The sequence below is a fragment of the Serinus canaria genome, chromosome 3, assembly GCF_022539315.1.
Source record: "Serinus canaria isolate serCan28SL12 chromosome 3, serCan2020, whole genome shotgun sequence".
NCBI classification, from domain to species: Eukaryota; Metazoa; Chordata; class Aves; order Passeriformes; family Fringillidae; genus Serinus; species Serinus canaria.
Genome location: NC_066316.1, coordinates 22995032 through 23012452, shown reverse-complemented (window position 1 = coordinate 23012452; position 17421 = coordinate 22995032). Strand labels below are relative to the sequence as shown.

Sequence of the window (17421 nt, the reverse complement as noted above, 5' to 3'; positions counted from 1 at the left end):
CCAATTTTTAAAAATGGAATATTTGCTATTTGCAGTTTTGAGAATATAGTTTGTGCTCTATATTTGCCTAATGCAGAGTTCCCAGGACCATAAAATTGTCCTTTTGCCAAATGGTACATGCACATATTTCATGAAGTGATCTACAGCTTTGCAGAAAATAGGGCAAGCTCTGTAAATAGAGCATGTCAGGTAGGTTTTTTCACATTCTTTTTTATGCTACAAATTGACACATTTCTTCTGTGGTGGATGTTTTTCTGAGATTTCAGTGAAATCTCTAACAGCACTGCTTATTTGTCATTTCACCTACAGGTACATTTATGTTCCAATGGGAGGATCTCAGTCCAGTTTGCTTGGAACACTGTTATCTACAGCCCTCACTTTTGCCTTTGTAAGCTACTGGCATGGAGGCCAGAGTTATTTGTGGTACTGGGGTGCACTGAATTGGCTTGGAGTAATTGTGGAGAATGGCACCAAGAGGATACTTTCCATTTCACTAATTCAAGATTTCATTGTAAGTTGAATCTCTCTCCATTTCATATTCTCGTTTCCTGGCTCCATGCTCATCTGAAGTTGCTGGTTACTAGTTTGGTTTAACCAAGATTAAAAGGGATGGGTAACAAAGTTAGGATTCCCTTGCCCACCCTCCAGTATCTGAGGTAATAATAGTTCATATCACTAGAATTTTGCAAAGTAGCAGCAAAGCAGATGGTGAAATATGCATGGTCTTAAAAGCTTCCTCTGCAGCCCTAGAGTAAGCAAATGCTTGTCACGTTGTACAGGGATGAACAGAAGCCAGTTTTAACATTTGTATTCTGATTTCACTCAGGATGGCCTTAAAATATTCATCTTCACTAAAATTAGGAGTGTATGTTTCTAACCATGTGTTTCCTGGACAAATGTGTGTGTAGCAGCTGCTTGCATCTGGGAACAAGCTTACACTGGGAAATCTTATGCTACTGAAGAGCCAAGTAAAGAAAATGTTATTTTGCCTCGAAATCCTCTGATATTTTCATTTTACTTACGCTTTTGACCTTCATGCTGTAATTTCCAAAGGACAAAATTGACTTTGATGTGCAATTAGGTGCAAAAACCACTATTTAAATTTTGATGGTCGTTTTCATCTGCAGGTTTGCAGAAATCTCAAATCTTCCAATAACTGTTTGTAAGACTAATTTTTATGTCTTCCTTACTAGTGATAACTGCACAGAAGTCATACTCCTATATATTGTTGTTTTGGTGGAGACTCAGCCTGCAGCCTGATGGAGTCCTGATGCTCAAGGAATGATGCTGGCTGTCCATCCTACCCACTTCAGTTCTCACTGTTGTGGCACCCTGTGTGTGGCAGCTGCTACAGCTCAGTAATTTAGTAGCCAGTGCTACCTTATATCGCCCAATTGTCCATCACTGCAATTGCAGTGATAGTCTGGAAGCAGATTTTACCTTCCTAGAGAATTAATTTATCAGATCCATAAATCCTCCCTCTAGGGGGAAACTGAGCTTCACCATCTGACCAGCTGCATATGTTTGTCTCTGGACTGCAAGAAAGCATAGGAGCATCCAGCTATAGGAGGAAATAAAAGTGTAGGGGCTTGCTTTTTGTATGTGATGTCACTGTATTAGAAATATTAATAAAACTCCCAGGGAATTAAGTTCTTAAATATCATAGAAATTACAATGCTAATGACATTATAAAGGTGAGGTTATATATGTTGGATTAATTTCTAACACATAGTTCCAATTATAGCTAACTGATGCTGGCAGTAGGGTTATTTTTGTATAAAAATTTCCTCCTTTCCTTCCTTCCTTTCCTCCACCTTGTTTTCATCCCTTGTTTTTAAAGGCCTATCCAGTGTTTTCTATGTGTCTGTTGTAGACCTTCTTTAGAAGACCCTTTCATATCTTTTCCTGAAATAAATCTGAAGCCAGAATTTTTAATATGAATAGTTTTGGCATTTACATTAGTGCATGAGGCAGATCTCACTGCAGCTATGGTTGAGTTAAGATTTGCCTTGTGCCTTGAAGGTTTCTCTACAAGAACGTGAGCTACAAACCACTCATTGTTGTTCTCTCCTCACTCTTCTACCTCCCATGTTCTTCTTGAATGCAGATACTGGGGGGCAGATGAGTGGTTGGACTTTGCGTTTTCCTTATCAAGGGGTAGAGTGATATGACATTCTCTGAGATGTACCACATTTAAAAAAAAAAAAAAACTTAAAATTTCCCAGTGTCCTGTATAAATTTCCTCTTCCCCCTTTTTATCTGTTTGTTGGAAACATTCCTATAATCCTGTCTTGGTCAGGGGGGGTGCTGCAGGTCTAATCATTGTGGTGTTGAAGACCCTCTTCTAGGGGATGGGTTTTTCACTTAAATTTCATCTGTTGACAAGTTGAAATCCTTTGCATTGCTGTGCTTCACTCAGTTGCTGTGTTGGCTCTTGAGAGCTATTTTTGAAAAGGAAAGTCTATTTTTGTCTTCAGAATAGCAGAAGTGTTTTTGAAAAAATACAGAGCACAGGTTTATGCTTTATTTAACCCATTCTGTTTAGCAAACTTCCTCATATATTTTTCTTAAACTTGAGATATATAATACAGTTGAGCAGGAGGTGCTTAGTAAAAAATAAAATAATCTAGAGGTATGAATTTAATTTCAATTTTTCTCTGTTTGTAATATGAAATTGATCTCTAAGAGTACCAAGAATGGTATCAAAACTGCCTCCTTTTTTTTTCCTCACTCAATATTGCTTCAATTCTCTTGCAAAGGGAAGATTAAAAATCTAAATACAGCATATTCAGCTCTCATCTTTCCCTGAATCCTTGTGCTAATTAAATATATATGTATATATGTATATATCACCTATATTTATGCAGATTTTAGGTAGTTTCAGTCCCAGCACTTGAGACCAGCACAATAGGGGGAAATCACACTTTTGTAGCAGTCTGGCAGGTTTAAAATATTATCTCAGGCATATTGAGCTAGAATGAACAAAGCAGCACTGTCATTATTTGTGAGAAGTAAAATCAGCATATAAACAAATATGTACTGAAAACAGTAAATTCCCTGACCCAAAAGATTGGTTCTGGAACTTTTAATTTGAACTTGTTTCAAACTGGTGCCTGGCTTCTTGCCTCTTCCTCTAGAAGAGCTGATGATCTTCCTTACATCCTTTTCAGCTTCCTCTCTCCTGAACTTTAGTGTTTCAGTAAGTTGTGTGAGGAAAAGTTATCTCCATGTCTTTTTTCCCTGATTGATTACTTCTTATTTCTCAGGAAATTAGAGCTGAATTAATTAAAGTTTTCATTTCAGCAAAATGTTATATATAAAACAACAATAAATTCTAGCCCTCCTAAGATAGGGTGAATCTGGGAACTTTATATTCAGTGGGAGAAGTTTCATTGTGTTTTTGTCAGATTTTTTTTTCTTACTTTTTCAGGTGATATTTAGATCTGTACTGAGCAGGGTACTGCTTTGCTTCACTGTTTCTATATTAATTTCTTACAGATGAACAGGCTCAAGTAGTAACTCATTTGAAATCAATTACAGAATTTGTATTGACTTTTAATTATTAATATGTCTGATTTATGAAAGAAAATGCTAATGGCTAACATTCTCCCAGTGATTTCAAGTTTTTCCTTCTCTTTCCTTAAGAAGAATGATCTATAGAAAAACAGATCTATAAAAAAAATTAGATCTTGGTATAAAAATAGATTTAGAATGAGTTACACCTTAGAGTAGCTGGCAACATCTTTAAATCAATGGCTTTTTGAAAAAGAAATATTTGGAGATTATCTAAAAGGAAGATGTAGCAAAGGGAGTGAAGCTGGCAGATTGATAAAATTAATGTTTTAATCTAAATTGAAATAGCAACATTTATCTTTTTAGTTCTTCAGTTAAGTGAAAACATGTCATTCAGTCTAGTAAGATTTTTTTAAATGGAGACATAAAGATCTCTCTTCTCAAAATCATACTATGATGAATTTCTAGTTTAAGATCTTATTTTTAGATTTATTTGGTAAGAAACTAAATACACCACAAGCAATTCATTTTGGGAAACCAACTACTTTTTAGGTATGGCATATTTTAAATTTTTACTATCCTTGTAAGTTTTTTTTTTTTTTTTTTAATTATAGAATACTTTGATTTCTACATTTTCATTTCTGGCTGCAATGAGGTGCACTAATTAAGTCCATTTCAATATGCTGTCATTTCTTACTCAGCCCCCTTTGCAAAAGGGGAAGCATTTTATATGATGTCCATATTTTTCTTAGTGGTTTAGATTAGACTTTGTTAGTGTGTTAGATTATTATCTTCCCCAGAGGAATGAACTCCATACATTTGTCTATAGTTAAAAGATCACCATTATTTTGTGCACCAAAGATGGTGTCAGTGACAACTGGTATCCTCAGCTTTCCAGAAAGCAGAATTTTAGATGTCTCACCTCACCCAAACTATTTCCATAGTTTGGGTGAGGTGAGACATTTTTTGCTTGTTTTTTTTCCCTCTGCTTAATTTTGTTTGCCCTGTTTGTTCTCCTAGATGCACTAAAATGTCTACATTTATTCATAATAAGTTATGCATTGTTCAGTGATCCTGCAGGCAGCTGGTGTGGAGCATGTAAAGGTTCTGACTGGCTAGCCTGACCTCTGGGCTCTGGTTCCACAGGGAATTAAGCTGATCTAAAAATTTAGCTCATTGCTGTTGAAGGGGAAAAGGTTTAATTTCCCTTTCCTCCCTTCCTTGCAGTCTCACCACTTCATCCTCCTCACGCCTTCCTGCTGGAATCTTTGCTCAGCTGATCCAGCTCTTTATCCCAGCAGAAAGCTCTACTTCCTTGAGTTATTTTATTGCTGGATGCTTTAGCTCATGGAGAGGAATCTGAAAAGCACCCAAAGCAACAGAGTGTAAGAGACAAGCCAAGGAAAGGAAATGGAAGGAGAGGAGCTCAACTACTTGGAACCTCCCACTTGTATTTGTGCATAAACAGCGTGGGGTGGCAGCCTGGACCTCTGTATTTAAGAGCAGTGAAATAAAGAAGCCAATTGGGTAGTTTTACCCAATTGCATCAATTACTCTGGCAGTGCTAGGGCACACATTCAGCCTGACCAAGATGGAAGTGCCTATGTGTATTTCACAGCCATATACATATTCAAAGTATGTGTCCTATATGCATTGAAAAAATAGTAATTATTTCCTTTCAGTCTTTTTGCAAGTATAACTCAATTTAAACTACCATGAGACCAGTAAAGTTCCCTTCTTCAGTAGAGACAAGATCTGACTAAACATTGTGAAGTCATTTGAGGGAGGTGTGTTTGTTGATTACCTTGGAAGATTAAATCTTTAATAAGATCTCTGCAACAAATGAAGACCCTAACAGCTGTTCTTCAGTATGCACTGGGCTTTGATCTTCCTCTTACTTCATTTGGTGGAAAAAGTACTTATATCTCTTGTATACTATTGTCAAGCCAGTCTGGCCTTTTCTTTTCTCCAATAGTTTTGTATCATTCTTACACATTTTTATTGCAGCATGATGATTTGGTTAAGTGACAAGCATTACCGATGGTACTTTCTTCATAACATCTTTATGTACTTGCCATAGAATTGTGTTTGAGTTTGTTGCTTCACTTTCTACGAATGAACAAATTCCCAGACTCTTATTCACTAATGCAGAATTGTTTTTTGAGACTAGGTACCAACCATAATGTCAAAACCCAGACTAGGGGAAGGGGCTTGCCACTCACTCCCTACTGCCCACCCTGACCTTGAGTTCAGCCCTATCATTGCTCCAGCCAGAGATCTTTACTACCCAAAGTAGACATACTCTGACTCAAAATAGGTGGAAACTTGTTCTTCTAGCTGTGAACATTAGTCAGGGCAGATTTGTGACTACTGGTCTTTGGCACTCAGAAGCAGCAAGCTGAGTCAAGGGGCTGCTTTGTACTGAGATGCTGAATGACCATCAAAGGTAAATATGGGCTGCCTGATGCATCCTAGTCAGTCCAGTGACTTCCAGCTTTGCTAACAATAGTTCTGAGTCAAGCAATTCTTGCCATGCAGTTCTTGCTTTTGCTTGATTTTATCTTCTTCTCTCCTCTCCACCCTTCTGTTGCAAGGTTTCATTTGTCTTCATGGAAGTAAATCCCATAACATTCTGAGTGCCCTACTAAAAAGTGCTCTCACAGTCACATGCTTACATTGTGGCCCTGATTTTCTTTGCTGAGGGATCTTCTCATCTCAAACTCAGTAACAAAGACTGAAAATGTAGTAGAGGGACAAGCATTTGCAATGTGATACAGAATTCTGTGTGGTGAATGACAAAAATGACTGCAGAAATAATTCAGAGATAACATGCTATTGTTTTCTAGCTTTTGAGGTGTTTTTTTTTTTGTCTAATCTTTGCAAGAAATATTATTTTTGATGCCAGAAGTGGAGAAACCATTGTGATTTCTCTGGTATGATAACTGCTCTGCTCCAGACAACGATGTCAGCTGGGAAGCCCCTGGCAAAGCTGCTTGGTTGTCATAAAAAAACCCCCAAAACCCATTTACCCCACCTACCAGCACTATTTACTTCCTCTTCCATTTTGGAGACATTGGGCAATTTTCTGCTGCTAGGTCATTAATGCTGTTTGAAAAGCAACTAAATCATGCTACACTGTGAAAACAGGGCAGAATGATGCTGGTTATGTGCTTCTTTGTTACTGTTACATGAATACAGCCTCCCTCTGTGGTTTGCCTTAAAAATTAGATGTCAGCAATTACAGAAATACAAGTTCCGAGGAGTGGTTGCACTCTGGTCTTCCTGCTCTGCCTTGAGCTGCAGAACATTGCTGCAGGGAAAGAATGGTCTTTATTTGCTGAGAGTGTTTGTCAAATATCTCCATAGGGATTATTACTCTGTATTATTTATTTGGTAACAGTCATAAGGGGCAAGGTCAAAATTCAGCACTAATGATTGGTGAAGTTGGATCCCTTCCCAGCTGGATTACAATTTAAAAGGTAAAAATGTTAAACTGTGGATGAGAGAACTGAGAGAACAACATGGGCAGAATGAGAACCCAAAGACCAAAAACAGGGATGTCAAGGACCTGGACACAGAGAAGAGTGCACAAATCTCTCGATCAGGGAGAGCTGAGACACATTTACAGGAGTATGTGCACTGCCATTACTTGGCTAAATTCCCTGCTTTAAACATAAAACAGAAAAGAGGATGGTGCATTTCAGTGCTGTTCATTTTGCACTTTTCACAAGCTGCCACTTAAAAAAGAATAAATGGGCAGGTTCTTTGAGAGTGAAGAGTTAAACGCAGAAGTACAGAAATTTACTTGTGTGTATGTCAAACTTCCACACATGCATCTGTAAGTGTAGTGGATACATATGAGCTGGTAGGAGGCTTTCTTCAAACAGAAGGGGGAGTTGGCTGTTTGCTGAGAGATGCTATAAATGTAGATCTTTTGGAAAATCTAAAAATGAAATGGTGCTAGTGCAAGACAGCGTTTTGTTGAGTGAATGTTTAGTAAGATATCAATAGAGAAGATGAGTATCTTCTCAAATACTATATATAGCATTTATTCCTAAATTCAGAATCAAGTTCTATTTGTGAAAATAGATCTTAACTGACAGCTGCTTGATTTTAATTGTGTGGTCCTCTTTTTATAGGAGTTATGTAGGGAATTACAGGTTGTTTGCATCATCCTGTCTCTTGGAAAAATGCTGTCAGTTCCTGCTTTTGTGTGTGAACCTTCCAGGAGCTAATTTTTACCTTTGCTTTGCAAGGAAAGTATATAACTTGAAAAGAAATGGGATATGACCTCAAGCCACATTTCAGGTTGGGCAGAAGGGAGGGGAAAACTGCAAGCAAAATGAAATGCCAGAAGAATGAAGCAAACTGAAGTAAGGGGATGTTTCTGGGTTAGAGTTAGGTGAAGAACAGAACAAACAGGAATGATTGACATGATTACTGAAGGGTACAGTGTATGTTGATGAGGAGGTAAATTTATTCTTCTACTTAGTGTGGAAGTCATTGATGGATAAGATCTGGTAGTACATATTGTTCACTTTCCTCTTGCAGGCCTGTTCTTATCTTGGTAAGTCACAGCCCTGGGGATTCCACAATTTCTTTTAGATTATTTCATAAATTAATATTTTGTACATGTGTTCAACCAGAATTCTTTATTTTTGTTGCTCTTCTCTTCTGTGCTACAGTCTCTACTCTTACTCTGTTGAACATCTGTCCCTCAGCTTCAGAGTGCAGGAATGTGTACCATATTGAGATGTCAGGCTCTCATGGGCTGCCTTTCCCTGGCTCCTGTTGATCTTCAAGCAAGACTTCTGTTATCATTAATGAGCACGTGTAGTCCCTCCCTTTGTTTCTGCAGTCTCTTCTGACCCATTGCCCACTGACAACGTGTATTAACAAACTCAGGATGCTCCACTGCTTGGACCCAACCCATCTTTATTTCTACTGCTCACTTTAAAAATTAAATAAATTGACATTCTGTTTGGCAGAGCTTTGTCACAATTTTCAGCCTTTCCTCCGTCCCATCTGCTCCCCCAGCTGCTCAGTCACACCCTGCCCTCCATTTTCAGCGTGCCCAACTGCAGATAGATAAAATAGCTGGTAGCTGTTAGTCAGGATGTGTCGCCTCCCTTCCCACTGTCCCATCTGCTCCTCTCCCTCTTTCAGCTCTTCACCCGTGCTCCTGCTTTCTGCTGTCCTGTTATTTTTGGCAAATGGCTGCATTGCGGGTGACCCAGATTCAGGATGGCTATTGGGGGGTTCGCTCTTGCTGTAGTGTGGCCATCCCTGGGGTTCAGGGGCATTGAAGAGTTGGCTTGTCATTTACCTGAGCACATCTTCTGAAAGAAAGCACCTGGGGAGGGCTGGCACCTTTAGGATTGTCTGTCAAAAAGTATGGATGTTGTGAGGGGGGCTTAATTCTTTAGTGGAGGGTAAAAACTAAAGCTCAGAAAATTGCACTAGTAAAAAGAACTTTGAGGCTTTTTCTAATCTCTTTACTGATATGCATAAGAATACCACCTGTACCCCTCCTGTACTGGGCAGCTTTGCTCATAAACATCCACCCATCCATCCCCTCCCCACAAAAATCCTTGTAAACCCTAAATAATAGAGTATTGCAAAGAACGTTTAATTTTGGTTTTGTGACGTAAAGATGAGTCAACCTTGCATCAGATTTTAAGCATTGTTTGTCTAATAAAAACATTGAGGAAATTGAAAGGATGGAATTGTAGGAAGCCACTTAGTCTCCTCTCATACACCAGGAGAGGCAATGAAAGATATTGCAGGACTAGGTGTTATTATCATGGTAGTGAATTTGCTCTATTTCTTCTACACAATAAATAGTGCAGTTTCTATATCTTATTTGGCTGACAGGTTTGAGTGGGAGAGAATGAAGTCTGTAGAACAGATAGTAATAAAATATTGTGTGCTTTTAAAAGAAAAAATCTCTCCTGAAAGTTGTTCCAGGTTATCTTGATCCTTAAAAAACAAAGGCAGATGAAAACAGAATAATGTAACCTCTAGTTTGCAGTTTGTAGTATCAAGTATGTTTCATGTCACTCTGGTCATAGTATCTGACAGTCTTCTTCTACAGTGCATATGTTCACATAAGAGATAATTCAGCTGCTTCTCCAATTTTATCACACACTCTTGTTTTACCATGTGCTTGGATCATCAGTTCTCTGGATGGGGAGTTCATAAAGATATAAATGCTGTGAATCTCTGTTTTACTCCACGAAGATAGACTCCTGCTTAAATTGCAGGAAATTTAATTCCATTACATGGGACTTGTTAAAGTATTTTCAGTATAAGCCAGCTCGATAACGTCACTGACTTTATGGAGAAGTTTTCTTTAATCTGTCCCAGAACAGCTCTATAAATGAGATGTTTTGCAAATGCAGCACATGTAAATGTTTTCAGTCTTATGAGTGTTTGCCAAGAAGTTACCAGCTAATGTTTGTCAGGGGAGACTGCCTGCCACTTGTCACTCTGTCATCAAGCTGGGTTTGCAGCATGGTGGGAAACACGTGCCCCTGTTCCTGAGCCCTCCCTAACCCAGTGTCCTGCTTCACTCCTGCTCCCAGAACAAGCCACTGCAGTTGGATTCGGCAGTCCTCTCGTGATGAGCCTTTGGGAAATGCCAAATCACCACGATGCCACCACTTTTGCTAGAAAAAGTTTAGGAGTGGTTGATGTAGGAAAATGTTGGCTTGCTTCCCTGATAAAATACTGAGGGATCTATTTCTGTAAAAAACTTCAGTGTGATACTGTGTATGGGACTGCACACTTTTGACTGCTGTACAGAATTCAGTCTTAGGTGTCTCCTCAACTCCATAGAATTACAAATAGTTTGAGTTGGAAGGGACCTTAAAGATCATCTAGTTCCAACCCCCTGCCATGGGCAGGGACACTTTCTACTAGATCAGGTTGCTCCATCCAGTCTGGCCTTGAACACTTCCAAGGATGGGGCATCCACAACTTCTCTGGGCAACCAGTGCCTCACACCCTTACAGTAAAGAATGTTTTTCTAATACCCAGTATAAAGCTATGCTCTTTCTTTTTGAAGCCACTCTCTCTTGCCCTGTCACTACCAGCTTCCATCTGGAAGACTGGATTACTAATCCTGGTCAGTCTTCCCCACAGCGTTTTCTCTGTTGTTGGCTAGCTCCAAGAAATAAATGCATTTACCTGGACCCTCAATTTAATCTTCCCATGCCATTCAGTGCTATCTTTGGGAACAGTCCTGTAAAAATGCAAATTTACTGTCAGTAGCTCTAAGTGACACTAGAGAGAAGTTCCTTTAAATTCTGCTCTGCTGCCTGAAGCCACTTCTCCTGCCATGTTTGTGTATTTTGTGCTGATAGTGGTGTAATTAACTTGCATAGCAAATTAAATAAGTATTTTCTCTCCAACTCAAAATTCCACCATGTCCTTTACCTTAACTCCTAATTCTCACCTAACTGATTTATTCTGGTGTGTGCTGTCCTTCATCAGCTTTCTCAAGAGACAGCCATTATACAAGCTTCCCATTTCTGGCTTGGTTTTCTCTTAGAGGCTAAATGTGACATGCATGTGTAAGTGGAAATGGATTTAGGAATGGAAATGTTTGGACCATGCAGTTTCTTTTCACGCCTGTCTTCCTCCTCCATTTTCAAACACATAAGAGTTGCTTGTCAAGGTACCCTACTACATGATAGTACCATTTATTTTTGTAAGATGGCTGCAAAGGCTGCAACGTTGGGAGAGCTCTGATGGCAGCCAGTTTCGCTAGACCAAGCAATGTGCAGAGGGAAGTTTTTCCCAACATCTGGCAAAAATGTCTGAGGCTGATCTCCATGAGCATCAGGAATGGGTTTGGAATCATAACCTGAACCCATTCAGTTCCAGGAAAGGTTGCCTGAGCCAATGTTTTACAAGTCACCTTCTATGTCATGCTGCATGCAGTTGGGCTGAGTATCATGATAGTATGTCTATTTTTTTTTTTTTTTTTTTGGGTGTAGTTTAAGTGCTACAGTCCATTTATTTCACAATGTGTGGGGGAGGTGGGGATGGTGGTGATTACTGGAGGTGAAGTATGGTAAAGTATTGATGTGAGGTTATAAGATGGAGCACTCAGGAGGGATGCAAACCAGGGCTTCAGCCAGGCAGCCATGGTTTCATTGTCATTTTAACACAAGATTGCCATTCTATCTTCTGGCTGTATTTCCAACAAGAAAGAGGACAGAGAGAGACAGCAGTAAAATCCAGGGAAACACCACAAATCCATAGCAGTTGTCTATATTGCTGTAAAGGAGCATATTGTTAAAAGCATTAAATGGCATAATGAAGAGTTGTGGGTGTGGAGAGTTTTTTTTTAAATTTGCTTTGATGTAAACAATTTGCTGTACATTCACAAAATTTACAAGTTTGTAAATATTTAAATAAAATTGTTGTTATGAGTTATCTAGACCAATGTAATTTCTTTTTCATTGCTAAATAATGCTTTCAATATATTAATTTGAGCACACTACCTGCTCTGGTACTTTCCCAGTTAGCTTACTCTAGATGGCTTGAGATGTTTAAGGAAAGTTTTCTTTTTTATTTTTATAGCAGCTGAGTAAAATAATCTGCATTGACATCAAAGACTGTCAGGAAAATGTTTACTGCTTTTTGGATCAATGGCTAGCCAAGCTAATGGAAATTAGCTACAGCAAAACCCAGTGAAGATTCAATGCTTGTCTAAACTGTGTCTGTCATAAACTGCTCCTTTATACCTTATAAATGGCTAAGGGCTTTTATAGTCTATACTACATTTAACTTGCCGTGTTTAATGTGCAGCACTTCTGGAAAAGGTGATGTACTGCATGTGACAGTTTATTTTTTTAGTAACTCTGTTCCTTAAAACAAAAAAGGTAGCAGAGCTTTATTAGCTATTTATGTTGTTTTTGTTGTACTGTTTTGGGTTGTAAAGCAGGCAAACTTTAGAAGCTTAACAAGTCTGATCATTACCTTGATGGAAAATGCAGTTAAACACCACCTGACTGATGGGCTGTCCATCTTCAGTTCTTTCTGTTGTTTAGTAGAGGATTTTTTACCTTTCTTAATTAAAATGGTTTTTCCTTAGAGTTGACAAGTTTGATAGACAAAGGGAGAGTGAAAGGTAGATCTGATGATAGAAAATGCCCTGTCTGATCTGTAGCTTAATTCCAGCTACCATGATCAAAACTTGTCCTTATTTAAACTTTGGATTTCATAGCAAGATTTCAAATGCTATCTCTGTGTGCCTACACTTACACATTCTGAAAATACATACATTTGTCATGTGTGGGACCATACATTGAAACTATGCCTTTCAGGAAGAGACAAACTTAGGATGTCCTCTATGTGTGTGAACAGAAGAAGAAGGTATTGGAAGTCCTTGGATAGCTTTGGAGATGTGAAGTACTAGAAAGGGAAAAAGTTCTTTCACTAACTCAATTGTCTGTGTCTGTGAATATTTATATAATTTTTATATTCTCTACTTCTTCCTATCATGCCCTAGTTTTCATCCAGAATTTTGAGAGAAAAATCTCAGTCTCTGTTTTCATACATGACTATTATTCATAGCATTGTGTGGAAGATTGCCTATTACTCTGTTGTACATACTGACTGATACAGAGCACTTGTCCTTAAACCTTTTCTGTCCTCATTTTTGTGCTGACTCAGACTGACTCATATACTAGATATAGTTCTGACCAAGGCTAACGTTCAATTTCCCAAAGATTACTTTGCAGTAATATGTTGAAATTGTATTTCTGTGCCTGTAACTGTCATTTATTTGAAGATTTGTCTCTTGATAATCTAGCACTTGAAACATTTGTTTTGAAGCTTACAGAAGGAGCAATTTAATTGTCTAGAAATGAAACATAGAAACATATTTTTAGGTGTGTTTTGAGCATGTGTTTATGTTGTTTCAGGTATCTGAGCATGAATTCTGGCCTGCCTGTCGCTATTAAAGATTAATTACTGCTTTTTTTTGTTTGTTTGTTTGGGTTTTTTTGGTGCTGCAGTCACAAGACTTTGCTTTCTGCAATGTCACCATTGATGAGATGAAGGCTGAGCAGTCCCCTGATATTTCCCTTATTTTCCATGCCCTGGAAAGTGGTCATCACTTCACACAAAGCATTCAGTCTTTTGTGAATTCAAGCACTATGTACAGAGGCTTTCAGCCTGGGGCCATAATGTACAGGATATTTTTCCTTGTGTAGTAATGAGACAATATTTCTTGGTGTAGTGCTGTAAATGTTCTTTACATTTTCCTTTAGCATCTGAATAATGGAGGAAGCTAAAACTCCCTCATCCTTCTTTTACCATCTTCTTGCAGTCTCCATGCTGCACTCACACCTCTGGTGATAATGCAAAATACAGATTCAGAAAAATGTAAACTAGTATATGGGAGAGAGAGACCTCCTTTACTTGTCTCATGAGGACAACAGTTCTAAAATCTGGATAATTGCATTTCTTGAACATGAGCAGTAACATTTGCACTGAAAAGAAAATTTGGGACTGCATGTATATGTGAACCTTTTTTAGAGGCATCTCTTTGTTAAGAGTCATTGCTATAACCAGATCTAATCTGATCTTAGAATCTTTCAGTGATGTCTTATTAATCAACCAGAGGATTAATGACTTCTGAAGTTGTTTGGTGCTGTTTGCTGTGTACTGAAGGGTTTCACTCTATATTGGATCCTATTGGAAGTATCACCCACCCTAGAACATTGCTACTGTTCACATCTGTCAGCAAAAATTCCTCAAGGGGCATATTCTGTAAAATAAGAATGAATCCACTGAATGTATGGAACTGTGTCCCATTCTGGGCTCCCCACAGCTGGGACATGGCCATGCTGGAGTGAGTCCAGCCAAGGGACTGATAGTAAAGGGACTGAAACCTCTGCTGTAAGAGGAGAAGCTGAGAGAGCTGGGACTGTTCAGCCTGGAGGAGAGGAGGCTCAGGGGAATCTTATCCAAGTGTATAAATACCCAGCTACAGGCTTTTCTAAGTGGTACTGAGTGACAGGACAAAAGGCAGGGGGCACAAACTGAAATCCAATTTAAACATAAAAAAATACATTTAAACACTAAAAAAAAAATCTCTTTTATTTGAGGAGTTGCCCAGTGGTTGAGGATGAGCAATCTACATCACTGGGGATATTCAAAACCCAAACAGATATTCTAAAACCAAAGAAAACCCTGAGCAGCCTTCTCTAGCTGACCCTGCTTTGATCCTTCAGAGGTCACTTCCAGCCATAACTATGAGTCAAGACTGCTTTTAATCAGAAAGCCTTATCCAACTTGAATGGCGTTGGTGAGAGGTTCTGCTAGATATTTAAAAATCTTTGGGCTCTGTTCCATAAAGATTTGAACTTCTGTATGAAAGTTGTTTGTTGTAATGGCAATGTCTTTTCCTAATGCTGCTTGAAAATTTGCAGGGATTGTTAACTTCATGTGCACCTTTTGCTTTGCCCCTCAGGAACGTTTCTTCTCGCCAAGAGTTCGTCGTCGACTTCATGCTGTCCTAGCATCTGTTAGCACTTCAATGCTGATTTTATCCAATCTAATATTTCTTGGAGGAAATCAAGTTGGAAAAATCTACTGGAACAGGATCTTTATGGAAGGCAAGTTTATTTTTATGTGCTTTCTAGACAACAGAATGTTCCAAAGGTTACCTTGGATGGGCTGAGCCAGGTTTTTCTCTCACTGCACTAACTGGGAGTTAATTTTTTTCTGGTCAAAACTATCAAAAAATCTGAGAAAATTCAAATAGCTCTGCAGGGTGCATGACTACAAATAAACATTGCTTTTCTCCCATTCAAGCCTAGAAGGAGGGCTGTCAGGCTTCTCTGGCAAGAGAAATCACTGAAGATCACTTAATAAACGTGTGACAAGTTACCAAGTTGAATTTTTTCCCCACTCTGCATTTCACACACGTCAGTAAGGATGGATGTACTAAAGCCAGCCCCATAGATTCTGTGGATGGCTAGTGGATAAGGTCTGCATAATACAGCATAATTGAGCAGGCATTCATGGCTTTTTTTTCTTTTTTTTTTTTTGTAGTCAATGTGATTTCAGGCTGGGAACCTGCTGACTATTGAGGACAAGTGTGGGGACAGGGGAACTTGGGTGACAGTGTCAGCCCGTGGTGCTGCTGAATAAGCAGTATGGGACGTGCTCTGAGCTGACTCAGGAGACAGGGTGAGCTTTAATTGTTTTGCCAGAGGTCAGTGGAAGTAGGACCAGTTTTCTTTTTAGGTTCTTACTGCTGCCAGTCAAATGAAGATCTTGTAGAGGAATATTTCTTCCCCAAGAGGGAAGTACTAATAGGCTTCTGTGCCTAGAAGTGTTCTCTTATAAAGACCACCACTGTCTATGGCAGTGTTTTCTCCTCTTGCTCCTTTCAATGGCTTAGAAATCAGCTGTGGAGTTACAAGATCCTACTCAAGCATCCCAAAATAGTGAAACTCTTAAAGAGTAAGTTATGTATATGAGTGGAGCAATTTATTTTCTGAACTAAAGGAGAAGAACCATTCAAAGAGCTTGAAGAAGGGAACATTTTTAGCATGAAATATAGTGAAGCTTTTTGTTAATACTGGGCAGGAAAGAGGGAGTACTAGATTTTGCTCTTTAAAGCATAAAATACTTGTTTTCTGGTTTTTTTTTGAATGGTTTTGTTTTCTCTTGAATTGTTTCCTTCCAGTTAGTAGGCTAATAGTAGAAAATAAGCTGAGAGAAAAAGTTGAAAGTAAATTTGAACATCTCTTCTTATTTATTAAAAGAAAAAAAAGGATTAGGGAAGTTGTTTATCTCAGGCTTACAGCCCCATACAAATTATTTCCATAATGCAATCTGTATATTAAATGAGAATATATATCAAGAAAGTATGCCTTCCTTGTTAGAAGGGTTAGTGCTTGTGCAGGGGTTTGCAACTGATGAAGGGCAATGTTTTATCAAGTATAACAATATTTAATTAAAACAGAATCAATCAATTATTGATTGTTTTTCTAAGATTGTTTTTTTTCTTGGGGGGGAGGGGGTAATTCTTTGATCTATTCCTCCTGCACTTGAATCCATGGAGTTACCAGTGGTCTAAGACAGGAATAGGAAATTAGTTTAGTCATTTGCATCTTTGTTTCCATGATGTTTTAATCAAATTAACTTTATTTTTAGAACATGAAAGCTTTTGTTTAGCGCAGCTCATACTCCACTAGTAGAAATCTCAGTGTTCAGCTTTGGGAGCTTTGCATGCCTCCAGCATTTGATCACTCAGATGCCTGTGAGGATATTGTTTAACTGCATCGTTGTTCTGACAACTTCTGTACAAACTGAAACATCCACAAAGATTTTATTGCATCTACACACCTGATCCATTGTGGTTTTCTTACTGTGGAACAAATGGGGTGAACTCTGGTGTCACTCCAGGCTGGGGATGGACAGACCAAGAGCAGCCCTGCCGAGGACTTGGGGGTGCTGGTGGATGAAAAGCTGGACATGACCCAGCAATGTTCACTGGCAGCCCAGAAAGCCAAATGTGTTTTGGGCTACATCAAAAGGAGCTTGGGCAGCAGCCAAGGAAGGGGATTCTGCCTCTCTGCTCCCCTCTGGTGAGAGCCCTCCTGCAGTGCTGTGTCCAGCTTTGGGGTCCCCAGCACAGGAAGTCCAGAGGAGGCAGCTGAGATGGTTAGAGGGATGGAGCACCTCTCCTATGAGGAAATGCTGAGAGAATTGGGATTGTTCAGCCTGGAGAACAGAAGGCTTCAGGGTGCTCTAATTGTGGCCTTCCAGTACCTGAAAGGATCCTACAAGAATGACAGAGAGGGACTTTTTACAAGAGCTTGTAGTGACAGGACAAGGGGGAATGGATTCAAACTGAAAGAGGGTAAATTTAGATTAGGT

General features: G+C 38.9%; 1 protein-coding gene across 3 annotated transcripts in view; it reads left to right on the top strand.

The window, feature by feature from the left end:
• Positions 1-17421, top strand: part of HHAT (hedgehog acyltransferase) — a 183027-nt gene that overhangs the window by 109588 nt on the left and 56018 nt on the right. For all 3 annotated transcript variants that reach the window (XM_050972690.1, XM_050972689.1, XM_050972691.1), the window contains 2 exons: positions 310-511; positions 15002-15146. In XM_050972690.1, the coding sequence (XP_050828647.1) occupies positions 310-511; positions 15002-15146 (347 nt within the window). The remainder of the gene's footprint in view (positions 1-309; positions 512-15001; positions 15147-17421) is intronic.